Source organism: Saimiri boliviensis, chromosome X (assembly GCF_048565385.1).
Source record: "Saimiri boliviensis isolate mSaiBol1 chromosome X, mSaiBol1.pri, whole genome shotgun sequence".
NCBI classification, from domain to species: domain Eukaryota; kingdom Metazoa; phylum Chordata; class Mammalia; order Primates; family Cebidae; genus Saimiri; species Saimiri boliviensis.
The window spans coordinates 112,702,322-112,719,746 of record NC_133470.1 but is presented as its reverse complement, the minus strand read 5'-3'; the positions used below and the strand labels follow the sequence as shown (position 1 = coordinate 112,719,746).

General features: G+C 39.2%; 1 protein-coding gene across 4 annotated transcripts in view; it reads left to right on the top strand.

Annotated features, from left to right (window-relative positions):
• The window catches only part of GRIA3 (glutamate ionotropic receptor AMPA type subunit 3), a 330,401-nt gene extending 313,275 nt beyond the window's left edge, over window positions 1-17,126 (top strand). Inside the window, exons 14-16 of one of the 4 annotated variants that reach the window (XM_074391691.1) lie at window positions 6,337-6,451; window positions 9,072-9,330; window positions 14,925-17,126. In XM_074391691.1, the coding sequence (XP_074247792.1) occupies window positions 6,337-6,451; window positions 9,072-9,317 (361 nt within the window). In that variant the 3' untranslated portion in view covers window positions 9,318-9,330; window positions 14,925-17,126. Of the gene's footprint in view, window positions 1-6,336; window positions 6,452-9,071; window positions 9,331-14,924 lie in introns of those variants that run through there. The other 3 variants (XM_003931098.4, XM_003931097.4, XM_074391692.1) reach the window with 3 other exon arrangements.
• The last annotated feature ends 299 nt before the right edge of the window (window positions 17,127-17,425 follow it).

Here is a 17,425-nt window from a genome sequence, read left to right as displayed (position 1 = left end):
GAGAAGCAAGTGAACGATTGGGAAAGATGCCTTGTCATTGTGAAAACCTGAAACATCTTCAGTAAAAGAGCCAGAAAAAGAAAGGATGGCTGTTCTCCTTCCACTGGGCCAAAGATATTTCTAAAAAGTTATTTCCCAAAAATTACTAGATACCAAGAAGCAAATGTTAGTAACTTAGAGCAAGGGTTTGGATAAGGGATAGGGTGAGAGAGGGGCTTCCAGCTTAGGTTGTGATAAGTTTCCATTCTCATCATCCAGATAATGTGTTGTCAGAGCAGATTTCTAATTGACTATGCAAATCCACCATCCTTGCTCATATATTTCTTTTACTTCTCTATGATCTCCTTGTCTTTCTCCGTAACCTACATATTTACACATATGAGGACATAGGAGGAAGATAGATACACTACATCCATCTCTCCTAAGGGTACCATTGAGGGTCTTCTGGGATCATTAATTAAACAGACATTTGCTCTTTAGGCATCCCTCATACGAAAGGAAAAGTGAAGCCATTTAGAGTAGCATATATCCCATAGTATTCAGGGAACTAAATCATACTACATGTGGGTTCTGGTATGTTTCAGGCCCAGAGCCATATTGACAGTACAGATTCCTCTCTTTACCCTTCCGGGATCACCAGATTATTTCACAGAATCAACTTGGTAATTAATTCACAAGACCCAATTTTCCTTCTTTTCTCCTAAGCTCAGCAGCCTCACATCACTCACCATTTCTTTGTTCATAATAAGGAATCCAATCTGATTCTAAGCTAATTTATTTACTATTTTAAGTATTTCTTGAAATTAAAACTTTAAAATAAATTAAGCAGTTCTTTTGAAATATATCAAAAGTTGTTTTTATTTTAGTTTTCTTAAAATTTTCTACTTTCACAGAAAAAAAAATCAATGGCATACTTATCCTAAAGCTGTCTCCATATGTAAGGCTGGCCATCACTAAGATAACATTGATTCTTTAAAATGGCTGATTGGTACAACCCAGGAACTGAGCCTGAAATCCAGGCGACCACCAGCTGGCAGGTGGAGGCCTTGGATTGTGAACAGTCTTAGTAGCTGAGTTGGTGCCAGGTGTGGATGGTAGAGATAAGCAGAAATTTTTAGAATCCAATAATGTTTTCTTCAAAAATAGAACTCATTATCAAAGTATTATGAATTACATTAGTACCCCCTATATAAAAAACAGACAGATGTAATTCCCTGACTGTTCCCCACATTGAGGAATCATTCATTGAGACACAAGTCAGCATTAACTTCACATACTTTTAAATGACTATCTAATTCCCATTTTTCTTACTCTCTCCATCTGGTCAACAATCTATATGCATTTTTATGACTTACATGCCATGAAGTGTTTTCTTAGGGGAACCTTACACTCTTGCACCCCATCTCAAACATTTTTTTTGGACAAAATAGAACAAAGAGTTGTAGTTTATAAATATTTACTCTTTGTTTCATTTCTCATTTCTCAGAAAGATTTGTATTTTAACAAAACATATCACTTAAAGATGTGAAATTCTCACAGAGGAATTTCAGCTGCCAGTGAGATAAAGATTTTTGGACAGAGGGATGTTCCCAGTCCCCCTGAAATTATGTCACAAAACACTCCTGTTTTCTCCCTAAGCCTGCTGACCCATGTCTTTGTCTCAGGAGGGATCTACTCAGCCAAAAGTTCATAGCAAGCCCTTCAGAGGGGAGAAAGCCTGACTAATTTCCACGATAGGAATCTGACCTACTTTGTTTTAATTCTTTCTGTTCTCTATTGAGGTGAGTACAATAATTTCTGACTTATAATTCTCTTAGGTCCCAGTTAAGGGCCTGCAGTAATTGCTCTGAAACATTACACTAGAGACATATTGCTGCACCACAGTAAAAGGCCCCAGTTGCAAAATACACCATTGCTAGGTTGATAGTTACTTGGAGTATGGGGGTCCCTAAAGGAAAATAAAACTATCACAAACATCTAAGCCTAAAGAGCAAAAATAAAGAGGGATGCTACCCTTTTGTTTATTCCATTGGACAATGTACAGTACAGAGTTCAGTGTATATTAATTGGCCTTTTGACCTGCCCCATCAGTTGCTGCACAGGCTTGTGCAAATTATTTAACCTATCTGTGCCTCAATTTCTTTATTTATTAAATAGACACCATAAATCTACCTTCTTAGGGTGATCATGAAACCTGACCAATAATTATAATCAGAATAATAAGTATGTAAATATAGTAGGTTGGAAAACAAAGTATTAAAAGAGTTATTGATTTGACAAGTATTTATTGAAAAAAATATCCCAAATGGTGATACAAATACATAAGCCATGTTCCCTACCCATAAGAAGCACACAGTGTAGTGGGAGACAGAAGACATAGGCATCAATAATAAGGCAAGGTAGATGATGATGGAGGAGACAGAAAACATTGAAAAGCAAAAATGGCTTCATGGAGAAAATGACATTCAAAATGATCAAATGCCCACCTATTTCCACTTACTTCAAAATACCAAAGTGTAAGAGTGTGACTCTGTGTGTGTGTGTTTGTGTGTGTGTGTGTTGGGGAGAGGGTGTCAATACCTTCAGTTAGTTAGATTGGGCTAGGTAACACATCTAATAAGTTATAGTAAGAAAGAAAATCATGTGGACAAAAGCAGTTTTCCTCTGCCATCTCAGGAATTTAGTCTACCCCACAGCAACATAGAGTTCTAGGAGATTTGGGTTTTAAAGTACTTTCTTTTCTTGCCATCTATTCTAACCTTGTTAAGTGGTATTATCTGTGATTTCTGATTACAGCTTTTATGCTTGTTGGCTGTGCTGCTGCTTGAAATGTTTGTTTTTCTCCCTCATTTTTATTTAGAAGTTCCCAAAAGCACACTGGTTCCCTGGAAGGTTTCATAAACCCTGTGATTATTTTTCTGATCCAAGACTAAACTTCTAAGAGTAGGTCATTTGTCAGAATTCTCTAAAGTCCTACGGTATCTCATAGGAGGTCTGGATACTCAAAGGCAGGATTTCTCAACTTTGGCACTGCTGACATTTGATGCCAGATAATCCTTTGTTGTGGGGGTTGTCCTGTATATTGTAGGATATTTAGCAGCATCCTTGGTCTCTCCCCACTGGATGCCTGTAGCATCCACCCCACCCAGGTGTGACAACAAAAAATGACTCCAGACATTACCAGATGTCCTCTGGAAGACAAAATGGCTTCTGGTTGACAACCATTGCTCTAAAATAACCTACACTGTAATGGTGTAGGCCATGGGAGTGAAGAGCAGTTACTAGCCAGTCTGTGGAAGCCACTAGATGGTCTAAGGCAGGGATAAGGCATTGTTCAGAAGTAAGATGCTAAGTAACTGATGTACTGAGCCTGGGTTTTGGCAAGAGTGGACAGTGGCCGCTCAGCACGGGAATAGCCTTCCCTCCTCGAAAACCTGTGTTTCTGAAATGTTTTGTCCCAGGAACTCTCTACACTCTTAAAAACGATTAAGAACCCCAAATAGATTTATTTATGTGTGTTACGTCTATTCATATTTACCACATCAGAAATTAAAACTGAAAAAATTTTAAATAATATATTCATTGATTCATCTAAAAAATAATAAATCCAATATATGCTAACATAAATCATATACTTTTATAAAAAAATAACTATTTTCCTTAAAAAAAGAATAGTGAGAAGAATGGCACTGTCTATATTTCCGTAACTCTCTTTAATATCTGGTATAATATAGAGAATGGGATTCTCATTTCTGCTTCTTCAATCAATCTATTGTAATTTCACCCATCATATGGTCTCCAGGAAACTCCACTGTACATCAAGAAGGAATAATAGTGAGAAGGGAAAATAATGCCTTAGTATTATAAAAATAGTTTTGACCTCACAGATCCTTTGATGAAAGGGGTTCAGGGATCCTCCAGGGGTTCCTGGACCACACTTTGAGAATAACTGCTCTAAACTGACATGCCATACTTTTATGAACATAGTTCACTTAAGGGTTGATAAATTTCTTTTGAAACTAGGATCTCTAGGGGCAGTGAAATCTCTGTTAGACCTTATGTGTGAGTACCTTTAATCAGACTGCTCTGTTCCTAAGATCTGTTGAGCAGCAGTACTGAAGAAACCGAATGAAGTAGTTTGAAAAACATAGTACCTGGAGGGAGAACAGGACCGGGTAAGGGCTTAGGCAGGTAGCACTGTGAGGACACTGGGCCCTTTGCAATAAGAAAATAGGAAGCACAGAAAGGAGGAAGAAATTGCTTTGTAGTTTCTCCTGTGGTCCTGATGAGCCCAGTCACCCATATGCCATTGGAAAGCAGCTTCCACTGTATGCCAAGCTAATTGCTACATTGCTGAGCCTGGTGCGAGTGCCTGGCTTAAGGCATAGCATTGCAGAAGTGGTAGTGACAGGACAACAGCAGGGGAGAGGGAGAGAGAGGAGCGTCAGACAATGGAGAATAGGGGAGAAGGCAATGCCAACAGTAACCTCAGGGCCATCGATGGCCCGTCTGTCTGCCCTTTGAAAGTCTGACTTAACTTTCACTGCCAATGATATCTTAAAGAGGCTCAAAGTTTTATTTGAGTATATTTTTAGTGCTCTGCATTCCAATCGACCAGTTAGCATTTGAGAAGCCTGAGGTTCCGAGCATTGGTTAAAGGAACTTTTTTAAAGTATAAAAGGATCCCAATTTCCTGGTGAGATACAAAATCCAAATATTCTGGCTGCCAGGCACTGAGCTAACCAAGAAAATTACCTCCCTGACACTAAAGATTTATAGTTATTCAAAACTCAAATACTCTGAAATTGCATTATTTTTAAATGATTATATATTTCTCAGAATATTCGAAGATAAAATGGCCCCTCTGTTGTTTTAAACAGCAAATGAAAGAAGAAAGAAAATAGGTTTAGGGACTTGTTATGATAGAGGCCAGATCTTGGTGACAATAGCAAGTCTTATAGTGACTAGATGTGTTAGTGGGTCCAACTTATCCAAAATAGGCTAAGAAATTGTTATGGCATGTTCACAGTTCCATAAATTTGCCTGCCTTCCTATTTTTAAGTTAGTGACATTCAACCCGACATGCACTAGTATTTGGCAATATTGCTCCCATGAATCTGAACACACAGTTTATTGCCTCAGAATTATGCCAGCCTCTCTACATGGCATATTTTTTAGCCAAAGTCATTCAAGATTCTTCATTTAAGATCTAATCGCTCTAGAAAGAAGACAGGATAAAGGTCATTATTCCCATTTTACAGCTGAAGAAATTTATAAGGGAGAAAATCTTTATCCTAGAACCAGTAGGGTTTCACACACTTGCCCAGTGGCTCTGAATGTAGTCCTTATATTTTAAGCAGTGAAGGACTAAGGAGCAGTGGCTTGGCCTCCTGGGGATATATATTAGCCTCTTAGTTAAGGGTCCTATCTTACTAGAACCACTAAACTATTTCTCTACAGCATTACACAACAGTGGCAGACGCATTTTGCTGGTTTAGGTCCTGCCATATTAATAATCCATTTTGAAACAATGTGGTTTGCCACCTGCTGATCTAAGTTGACCACAGACATGTGTCCATATCAGAGAGACAGCCAATCAGTAACTCGAAAACAATCCATAGACCAGTTTTTACGTTGATGAAAATACTCCCCTTATCCAAAACAGAGGTCCACAATATACCTTTAATACTAAGACCAGTATGTGCATAAGCATTTAGACTACATGTTTGTGGAGTAAGGACATGTATGTAGTACAGTTCTTTCTGAGATCATTTTCAGCTGGGCAACAGACTTGTGTGGTAAAGGACAATTAATTAGAAGGCATGTTACTTAAGTAGACTCTATTTTCAGTTCTGTTCGGATTTGTCTATTTGTCTCGGTCCACAATATGGAAACACTTCCCCTTCTAGGTCTGTCCTTTTCCTGACTCCTCCAAAAAATTTGCTTTCTGTCTGGAAGTACAACAAGACACCCAGTTAGATCAAACCTAACACATCTCCTTCACAAAGCTACTGCAAGCTGCCGCCGACAATTGTCACTTGAGGGGAGACCCTCCTCACCACACACAGCCTATCTGAGGAGTGCCTTTTTTTCTATCCTCATTATTTAACAGTGTGTGCCGATTACTCAAAGCGATATGGGCAGGCCCTGGTAAATATAGCGTTGCTGTAGTGTTAACTTTTTATAAGGTAATGCTCAGGTTGCCTGCAGTGTCTAAAATTACTCTGTGGCCAGGGCCCCCTGCTTTATCGCTTTCTATAGTTTTAAAGTAGTTTGAAGCTTGAATAACATAAAATAACATAATATAATGTTATTTATGTTATTTCCCACGTGAAGAACGCCTGTAAACCTTGCAGTATTGAAACTCAGTGAACAAGGCATCTTAGACAAGCTGAAAAACAAATGGTGGTACGATAAGGGGGAATGTGGAGCCAAGGACTCCGGGAGTAAGGTCAGTCGCTGAAGGTCTTTTTGTACTGATTAGCAATCACATTTTGACCCACTGTTTATTTTCTACCCTAAAACGGCTTTCCTTCCCAACACACACTCCCTGACACAGTGGGACCCCTTTATAACAACAGCGCTAAAGGAATAAGACAATTGCCAGCCTCAGAGGCCTGCCATGTGACATCAATTGTTGACTCTAGAGCTGTTATTATGATTAGGAAACTCAGTCTGGTCTATTGCATTTCCAAAGCTATAAAATAATGAGCTGTGTTATAAGGGGGTTTTACTGTATTTCACATTTCAAAAGTTCAAAGAGAAAATATAACAACAATAACAACAACCACCAAAAAAAAAAAAGACTTATTTGTGACAGTACTTTTTCTTAACCTCTTACAGTGTCAGAGACTTTGTAGTTATAAATCCATTTGGTTATTAATATATTATGTCGATCCCATCTGAAAACAGTCAAACAAATAAATAACAAAGACTGGTCTCTGTAAGCAGAATGATTAGCCTCCTGCCAGCTGCTGTTGTATTGAGTTCAGCATTAATTTGGATCTCGAATCTCATTAAGTCTGTCACACTTCTCTCTTCCAAAGGTGTCATTTGAATCTCTGTACGTAATACTTTTAAAATTTAGTCGCATGCTCCTTAAAAGTATACATTGTCAGGATAACATCACATTGATAAGCATGAAACACTCTTCCCCGCCTCCTTCCTGCCCCCCTTCGCTCCCCTAAGAAAGTTCTTTTTAGTTTCAATTTTTGCCTTTCCTTTTTTTGGACTAATATTGTGGTATCAGTTAATTCATTTCATGAAATGCCACTCATTTTCCCCGTGCAATGAACCATTTTGCTACTGGTTTTCTACATCCCACATCAGGGAATTCTATAACTCTTGTGAAACTTAAACAACACATGGAACTTGAAACTGTTCTTCTTGCTACAGCTTATGTGGGTTATGTGAAAGGATCTCTCCCCCCATTAAATATCACATACATATAAAAATCTAATGGCAGAGGAAGGGTTACCAGAAATTGGTCTGTTTCCCAATGGACTGTGGAACATCCTTGCAGATAGCCTCAGCAGCCTCTTTAAAGAGATAATTCAATGTTTCATATGTGATAGAAATTATTACTACTTGTCTAGCTGTCATTCATCCTAGAACCGTGACTATTTGCAAGGTTGTTGTGAATATGAGACAGTCCCACACCTCGTTTCTGAACGCAATTCAATTTCAATTGGACTTTTTATTAAGGTAAACAAGTACAGGACTGGCTTCTATGAAAACAGGATCAGAAGAACATGGCCATATTGTCTTTACTTTTAAGTATTTAAATGATTCGAAGACCAGCTGAACCAGAGTGTTGAGTGTCAGCAATGGCCATCATCTTTTCACCATGTTGTCACTTGAATACGATGCTCAAAATTCACTGGCATAACAATTTGAGTATTCCATTCAATTACATTCAGCAGCAAAATGGTTACATTCCCTCTAAAAAGACTACAAATTGCTATTTTATTTTATTTCTTCTTCAAAGAAAGACTCCTGGCCCTTGGTGTGTCCTACCTCAAGGTAGGGCTCAAGACACCAACTTTTTTCTTTCCATTGTTCAGCAATTCAGTTTTTGCTTTTTCATACAGGCAGATAGCTTAGTCAGATTTGCACAGTTTGACCTGAAAGTCACTGACCGGCTTCCTCAATTTTTTCCCCTTGTTAAATAGAAAGCAAATAAGTGTAATTTTTAAAAATTATTCTCTACATTCCCTGGAGTAAAAGCTAAAAATGAGCTGGATTTTTTTAAAAAATTATCATCCTCCTGGAAAAGCTTTCTGATTTCTATGGAGCCAATCTAGGACCCCATGGATCCTCCTGACAGTTTCCTTAAACTCTCAGGAAAATGGAATGGAGCCAATTCTTTGTGCCGTGCCCTTATTCCAACAACACAAAGACTTGCTGCCCTGATTTTAACTAGGATGAGGATTTAGCAGCCAATCTCCAAAGGGAGCAATTTCTCAGCCACTGGGGGAAAGAGGAGAGAGTTAACCCTTTTTAAGCAAACCCTCGCAAAATGACTCCCCAGATAAGAATAGTAGGAACCTCTAATATTATCATGTTGTATCTTAAAGACTAGTTGTTCACAAAGTTTGTCACAGGCAGAGCAAGGGAGAAAGGGGTGTTGCGGGGCAGAGAGGGGAAAGAGTGCTTCAAGTTCCCAAATGAAAAGAGTGTTACATTTATAGAGATTATGTCACAGCTCAACTCTGACAAATGGTGTTTATTGAGGCTGGCAGAGGAATAAATTATGCTTGTGTTTACTGTCTTATTCCCATGGCCAAGTGCTGTTATATTAATTGTTGAACATCACTTTTAGGCACTAAGGGACATAAGGAGTCAAGATAAAAGGACATTTAGGTGAGGATAAAGACTGTCAACAGAAGCACAATCTACCATCTTGCTGGTCATTGCAAAACATTAGCCAGTTGCCAGAGTTGAGTCATAACACTTACATCAATGTTTAGTAATTTTACAATTTAGAACTACCCTATGCTGTTGTAATATATGATAATGTTCCATTGCCTTTGTTTTTCCCAAGAACTAATCACATTGTTCATTTCTCTTAGGACAAGACCAGCGCTCTGAGCCTGAGCAATGTGGCAGGCGTTTTCTATATACTTGTTGGAGGTCTGGGGCTGGCCATGATGGTGGCTTTGATAGAATTCTGTTACAAATCACGGGCAGAGTCCAAACGCATGAAACTCACAAAGAACACCCAAAACTTTAAGCCTGCTCCTGCCACCAACACTCAGAATTATGCTACATACAGAGAAGGCTACAACGTGTATGGAACAGAGAGTGTTAAGATCTAGGGGTACGGTTAAGGTCTAGTAAAATAATCAGCTTTACATTACTGTATGTCAATCTCTTTTTTTCTTTTTTTTTAAGTTTGGTTTATTGTTTAAAGCATTGTCTCTTCTTTGCAACCATTTGATTCTTTGAAAACAATGATTGTGCTACTTGTCAGGCAGCGGTGCTTTTCTAATAGAATGATTGTAATTAAATTGTGGTCTGTGACCCAAAAGGAAAAGCAATTCTCCAGAGCAGCATTGTTCAGTAGAAAATATATGCAAGCCACATACATGAGCCACGTGTACAATTTTAAATGCTCTAATAGTCACAAGTTAAAAAGTAAAACAAGTGAATTTAATTGCGATGACATATTGTATTTAGCCCAGTATATTCAAAATAAAATCATTTCAACATGTTATCGATATTTAAAAAATGAGAAATTTTACATTCTTCACACTGATCTTGGAAATCTGAGGTATATTTTATACTTATGGTACATCTTGACTCATATTAGTTACATATCAAATGTTCAGTAGTCACACATGACCAGTGGCTACCGTGTTAGCCAATGAATCTCTAGAGAGAGTAGCTGCTCTGGAACAGACATTAAAATTAGGAACACAAGTGAGGCACTGCCACCTCAAGTAATACAGCACTTCCATAGGGAGAGGTGGTTCTTTTAAGTAAACAATGTATTAAGTCCGTGAGTTCTTTCAGTGTCCCTTCCTTGGAACTGATGCGCAGGTAATTGTCTCTCAAAGGACAGTCTAGGCTCCCTGCTGCTAGCCAAGCCGTAATTCATATTTCAATGAACCTGAGTGTTGCCACCTTGACTCTGGCGAATACAAACTCCACCAATAATTCAGACATGTTCAAATGCAAGCTTGAATTAGGATAATGTCTCTGTTCTGGACGTTTTTAAAAGAATATAGTCTTGTTACTTTAAAGTGCATTTGTCATCACTAAAATGCCTATCGGAAGTGGAACAGAACAATAAGCAACTTCATACCCCTTATTTTAGGCGATCTTGCCCTCAGGAGTAATTGCCAATATGCTAGGATTTCTACAAGTGCATTTGTGGTTTTTTAATTTTTTTGTTTTTGGGTTTTTGGGGGTTTGTTTTGTTTTGTTTTGTTTTTGAGATGGAATTTCACTCTATCACCCAGCCTGGAGTGCAGTGACACCACCTTGGCTCATTGCAACCTCCGCATCCCAGGTTCAAGTGATTCTCCCACCTCAGCCTCCTAAGTAACTGGGATTATAGGCACACACCACCATGCCCAGCTTATTTTTTTTGTATTTTTAGTAGAGACGGAGTTTCACCATGTTGGCCAGGCTGGTTTCCAACTCTTGACCTCAAGTGATCTTCCCGCCTCAGCCTCCCAAAGTGCTAGGATTACAGGCACAAGCCACCACACCCAGCTGCATTTGCATTTTGATCTTACGGTTCACATTGTGGATTTACATTTAGCCAATTTTTAAATAATGTTTCATTCAAATAAATCATTTGCCTTGGTCATGGAAAACATCATTTTGTCCAGCGAAGTTGCTGGTTGTTCTTTCTTCTTGCCTTTGCCACAACATGTTCAGCACACTGCACCAATCTGCTGACAGTGTTCCCATTGGTGGATGTACAATACATGGATTCATCTGTAATTGCATTGTTTGCATGCAAGCATTTAATGTTTCAATGTGCTTAAAATGTTTTACTCTTGAGTAGGTGCTGTAGGTCCATTACAATATTGAATACATGATCCATTTTCAAAGTGATCCACTTTCTTTCTTTAGCCTACACATAGGCATGCTTGCTGGACATGAGCAATTTCAATCCCACTTAATTATCCCAAATTTTGAGGTTCTGGTATCCAAATAAATAATACACCTTAAATTTGTGTAGCAGTCATCCAAGTGCTCTCACATCTATTGGCTTATTCGAGATAAGACAGATCAGGCAGTTATCAGTAAGACCCAGCCCATCAAGTGACTTACTCAAGGCAACACAGTTAGGTAGTGGCAGTTCTGGGACTAGAACACAGCTCTTCTGCCTATAGCCATATTCTTTGCTAAACCATGCTAATTCTAACCATCCATGGCCTGATGTCCTCCAGGAAACTTGAAATCCTAATGGTATCCTGTCAAATGGAGAGCAGATCTTGAGTTTCTGTTCCTCTTGTCCGCAAAAAAGTGTTGAGGAACTTCACCGAGCCTCCATATGTCCCATTCCTTATGCACTCCACACAAGATTGAATATTCAATCACTACTACTTTCCCTAGAAAGAATTCTTCTGAAACAGAATTATATCAGGGCTCAGGGTCACATGATCTCCAGACTCTTTTTATCAACTATTCCATCTGAGAATTTATGTCCCTACTACCCAAATACTATAGCCTCAGACTCTTGTTAAAGTCCCAGAGCAGTATTCATTAAACATTAGTGTGCATGCGACCCCTGTGGGAACCTTTTAAAAATATAGATCCTGATCCAGCAGGTCTGGGATGGGGCCTGAGAGTCTACATTTCTCACAAGCCCCCAGGTCATGCAAATGCTGCTTGTCCCAGGAGTAGAAAGATTCTAGAGAAAATAATCTCAGAGAATGTAACTTAAGAAAATAAAGAAAGGGGCCAGAAACAGTGGCTCACGGCTATATCCCAAAACCTTGGGAGGACAACATGAGTGAGTCACCTGAGGTCAGGAGTTCAAGACCAGCCTGAACAACATGGAGAAACCCTGTGTCTACTTTTAAAAAAATAAAAAATTAGCTAGACGTGACGGTACATGCCTGTCAACGCAGCTACTCAGGAGGCTGAGGCAGAAGAATTGCTTGAACCCGGGAGGCGGAGGTTGCAGTGAGCCAAGATCGTGCCGTTGCACTCCAGCCTGGAAACAAGAGCAAAACTCCATCTCAAAAAAAAAAAAAAATAGAAATGGAAATGGAAAGGAAAGAAAGGAAGAAAAAAGCAAGGGAGAGAAAGAGGTATAGAGATACAGGAAGAAAGAGGAAGAAAGGAAGGAGGGAAGAAAAGCAGGAAGACAGGCAGGAAGGAAGGAAATTAAAGGGAAGAAACTGGGATCAGTAAACGTTTGTTAGGGCATAATGTTGCCGTCCAAAACTGGAGGCCTGGAACATCAAACCTGAGGGGAAAGTCTCAGAAACTAATATGCCACAACTTCAGGCTTTCCTTTACTCATCTGAGTTAATTCACTTTTGTGAAGCAAAATTCAGGCTAATTGAGGCAACAGCCACGTTTTAGTAGACTCCAATGACAATGTGGTTACGACCCAATTACCTAGAACCTTGGCAACCATCTCTAGGGTGAAAAGAAAGCTTGGGAAGAGCATCTGAAAACAAATCTGTCCTCCAAGCCTGTACAAAGTCTCCAGACAAGAAGCAAAAGCCTCATAAGATGCCGAGAAAACCTCACTTGTGTTAGTCAAGAGGCGTAAAGCAAGCTGCTTTGAAATCTCTCTATTTTCCTCAGCCAATTTGGTGATGTGACATTAGGAGAATGTTGGTTAAGTGAAGAGTGAGCTCTTCACCCATTCATCTTTTATTTCCCAAGAAGGTCTAGAATATCTCCTGGTGACTTCTAATTTGTTACCTAGTTATTAGGCTTGCAGTTCTCTGAGTTGGCCTAAATCTGTCAGGGTCTATCCAGGGGCACCAACATCAAGAGATACCCTGAGATTTTACTTCTATTACTAATTATCAGAGCCCACCTTGGGGGTTTATTGTACCAGTAATTGCTCATGAAAAATGACTCAGGGCAAATCACCTGTAAAATTATGATATAGTGAAATCTGGTTAATAGGATTTCACTATATCATATTTTTGCAGGTGATTTGCCCTGAGCCATTTTTCATTTTCTATGGGTGATAGTTACATCAGGATTATAAAAGATGAGGGAGTCATTTCTCATTTTCTATGGATGATAGTTACATCAGGATTACTGGACTTATTGTGGAAACACATGCCTCGGCCTCAGATCATGTTTAACTCCCACTAGGTAGCAGAACGCCTCTGGGTTACTGACCAGCCACTGGAAGCGTAGCCTCCCAAGCATGCCTTGGCAGGTGACTGCCCATCAAGCGCTCCACATTCACTGCACCGAGGGTGGACTCTGCTAATTGTTTTAGGAAATTATTTCTAATTTCCTAATTGCGATTCCAAACTACTTCTGGCTTCTTTGGTTTCTTCAAAAATATTGTTGAAATCTCTGTTCTTTGCAAGACCTCAAGATGCCTGAAGTTAGGGGAAAATATTTTCGTTTTTCCTCTAGGAGAGTTCTGTTTAGTCATCCTAAAAATATTTGCAATATTAGCTTTGTTCATGGAGCCCATTTTCAAAGTGATCCACTTTCCTTCCGTAGCCTATGCATAGGCATGCTTACTGGAGACGTTTTTCAGCTTAGAAGAACTCACTTTATGTTAAGCAGGAAAAAAGCATGTCTGGATAACCAAGGTGACGATGTTCTTTCTCCCAAGGGACTTTTACCTCAGTGATAATCCTTCATTTGTCCCCATTTAAAAGCAGGAAACAGAGGCACTGAGAGGTTGGGCTCCTTTCCCAAAGCATGTCGCTAGTTAGTGATATCCCATGCCCACTGGGGAGATAGGAGGAGACTTTGATCTTTCTGTCATAGATTTAAAAAACTTACCCAAGCTTCGGCGATAGATATGACTCAGGACTTAGGGGTGCCAAGGGACAGGTTTGTCGACTTTCATGTTAGTCTTATTCTACCCTCCTAGGATGCTTCTGGCCTTCAGGTGCATATTTGACATTCTTTTTACAGATACTTTTACTCCAGGGCCAGTGGTAGATCATAATTATGTCAATCTTTTGGGATAAAATTCAGTGTTAATTTAGAAGAAAAACAAGAGTTTCATTAGCGTAGAAGGAAAGGATAAAGAGAGGGACGTGAACTTGAAGAGGAGGTAAGAAAGTGTACTACAGTATTCATAGTCAGGGGCAAATGAATCCCTGCAACAGTTAGTGCCTCCAAAAAGAAGACACTATCAGCATTTCAATCAGGCCCATAATTTCAGGTCAAAGACCCCACTGATGCCAAGTCCCCTTCGTGGATATCACTGCTCTGGCCTCTTCCTGGAATGTACTGTATCTTTAAAGTCCCAGTGCTATTTTCAGACTTTAGTAACTAAGGTTGTAGGTATTAAGAGAAACAATTGCTCACCTTTCTAGCAATAAGCAAACTATTTTCTTCTCACAGTTAAAATGGATTTGAATTCAATAAACCGTAGAATACTCTTTACCCTCTGTCCTGGGTAAACAATCCTTTGTCGCAGTTTCTGCAATCAGAATACACTCTTTTTGTTCTCGTGAATACCTGTATTAAAATGCTATGGAAACTTTCTGGTATACCTACATCATAAGTGATTAAAGCCTTGACTTAAACTTCATTCAATACTAGCATATTCCTAAGTGCAATACATACAGTAGAGAATGTAACCAGACCTGTCACTTAGTCAGTCAAATAAATGAGGCGCAACCCCAAAAATGCCAATTTGAGAAAACAGCCATAGTTTTGTTCAAGATAGACTGAGCCATTATAAACTTCTCAATTCCTAATAGAAAGCCCCTTCAAATTTAAATATCCATTTGCCTTTGCAGATCCCTTCCCACTGGAGGCATGTGATGAGAGGAAATCACCGAAAACGTGGCTGCTTCAAGGATCCTGAGCCAGATTTCACTCTCCTTGGTGTCGGGCTTGACACGAATATTGCTGATGGTGCAATGACCTTTCAATAGGAAAAACTGATTTTTTTTTTTTTCCTTCAGTGCCTTATGGAACACTCTGAGACTCGCGACAATGCAAACCATCACTGAAATCTTTTTGCTTTGCTTGAAAAAATAATTAAAATAAAAACCAACAAAAAATGGACATGCAAGATTCCAGTATGTGAAAAAAATTTTATTAAGTCAATTCAACAAAAGCCATTCTTTGATACCACTGCAGAGTATTCAAACGCCATGTTCTTTAGTACACACACACACACACACACACACACACACACAAATTTAAATTCCAATTCATCAAAGAGGCCCATCTAAGCTAAAAGAATTAATTTCTCCTGATTAAAAAGAAAAAATCTGTCTCCCGGTGTTTGGGAAGACGGACTGGCATTTCTTCTAGGATCTGCTGACCAGATGTTTTTGGTATTTCCTGTTGGTGGTGATGTTCTGTGCACCCTATTTCCTTTCAATGTTGCTGAAATGTGTATATCTTTAGAATGTAAATGCAACACTTAAGAAAATTCAAACACTTTGGAAAAGGGACTAAACAGTGACTTCTCTGTGTTCTGGAAATGGTTTTGTGAAAACGCTTTGGTAACTTCCCACTCGAAGAGATTAACAGAGCTTTCGAAATTGACTTTGTGTGTAGCAAGGGAGGGGCACTATCAGGAGCTACCTCTTGGTGCTTTCCTAGAATGGATCCCGGGGCTTTCCAAGAAGTCTGGAATTTCAGCTCACAGATCTGTTTTTCTTGCTTCAGTGTGCATTTTAAGTCAATAGAGCTGCGTATTTAGCATTGAGGTGAGGGAAACGCTGCCTATACTCCCAGATGTGTTTAGAATATCTCAGAAACAACACTGTGTTTAGCTCGGCTTTCTCTGCTAAGTATGCCTTTCAAGTGTACACCACGGAGACAGGACCGCGTTGCAAGGCGGAACAGCAGGTTCAGACCAGTTTTCAGTCTGACTTTACTCTTGCTAGGTCTGTCCTGCTAGCTGTTGCCTGCTACTGCCCATGGCTCTCCATTGGACTGCATGTGATCTTTTCTAGTTTGCAAAGACTAAAATGCATTCCCAAACCTACTGCTAATCTGAGGGCCTCAGCATCACTCCCAGATCCTTGCTTGGAGCAGTCTCTCTATTGACTCTCTCAGATCGCTCCACTGCTCCATAGGCTATCAAGTAACTAACTGCATACCTGCCGTTGGCATCATCAGAACAGTCTGAAGAAATAGTCTCCACTCACTAATTACCTCCTATATAAAGACGTATGCTTCCTGTAGTTCAGTAGTTTGCTCTCATCAGTAACGTGCATTGGGAAGTTTCCAGACTGCAAAAACTAGGAGCTCGCATTCATTTCCCAAGTGTGACCCTTAGATGCTTTAGTTGACTCGCTGCATATTTGCTCTTGTCTTCAGAAAAGAAAGAAAGAAGTATCGTTCCAATGAAATGTTTCCAGAAAAGTGTAATATAAACTTTCATTCCAAAAATGGTGTCATAAGCAAATAACTCACTTGTCAAATTTCAAATGATATTGAACAAAAAAAGAAAGCTGTTGTGTTTTTGTTTTGTTTTGTTTTCATGAAACTGTGATTTTCAACTTACGAATGCTATAATGTCCCAGCGCGGGAAGCTCACGCTGTGTGAACATGAAGTTGTATAAAACAAACCAACCAACCTACACACAAACGTTTTCATAGGCACTGTATAAAGAAAAATGTATGTTTATTAACTCAAATCAGTTTTTCAGAGAGGAAACTTCACTGAGATGAAGAGGCGGGTAAATTGGTTTGTTATTTAAAAAAAAAAAACTTGCATGTTTAAAAAAACATTGATTGCTTCAAATTTCTGCTACTAACTTCAAGCTATGGGAGTTTGGCAGTAGTCACTTGAGGATTCTTTTCCAATTCTTTTCTTTTTGTTGTTAAAGCTGTACTTCAGTGAACAGAAAAATTGCCAAGCAAACTAATGGCTGTAAAAGCATAAATTGCATGTGTGGGCATAAATTACAGAGCCTCATTGCCATGAGGTATTGTACAAAGTTTTAATACATTTTGTAAATAAAATTGTAAAGAAAGAATTCTGTTTCTGTGCTTTGGCTAGATGTTTAAAGTTTACGTGGATGCAGATGCCAAGAAGTTATTCACTAACTGACTTCCCCTAGAAGCTTTGCCAATGATGTAACAGTCACCTTACTGGTGATTTTCACTGAAGATTACTCCTTTCTTCACTCCAACTGCAACTGCAGTCAGGCTCAGACCCCTCAGCTTAAGCAAAACCTCAAAGGCCTTAGATTAGTTTCCCTTTAGGATCTTCCCTTCCCATTCTTTGTCTCCTCCACCCTTTGGGACTCCTTTCCAAAGGCCTGTCTTGGCTCTA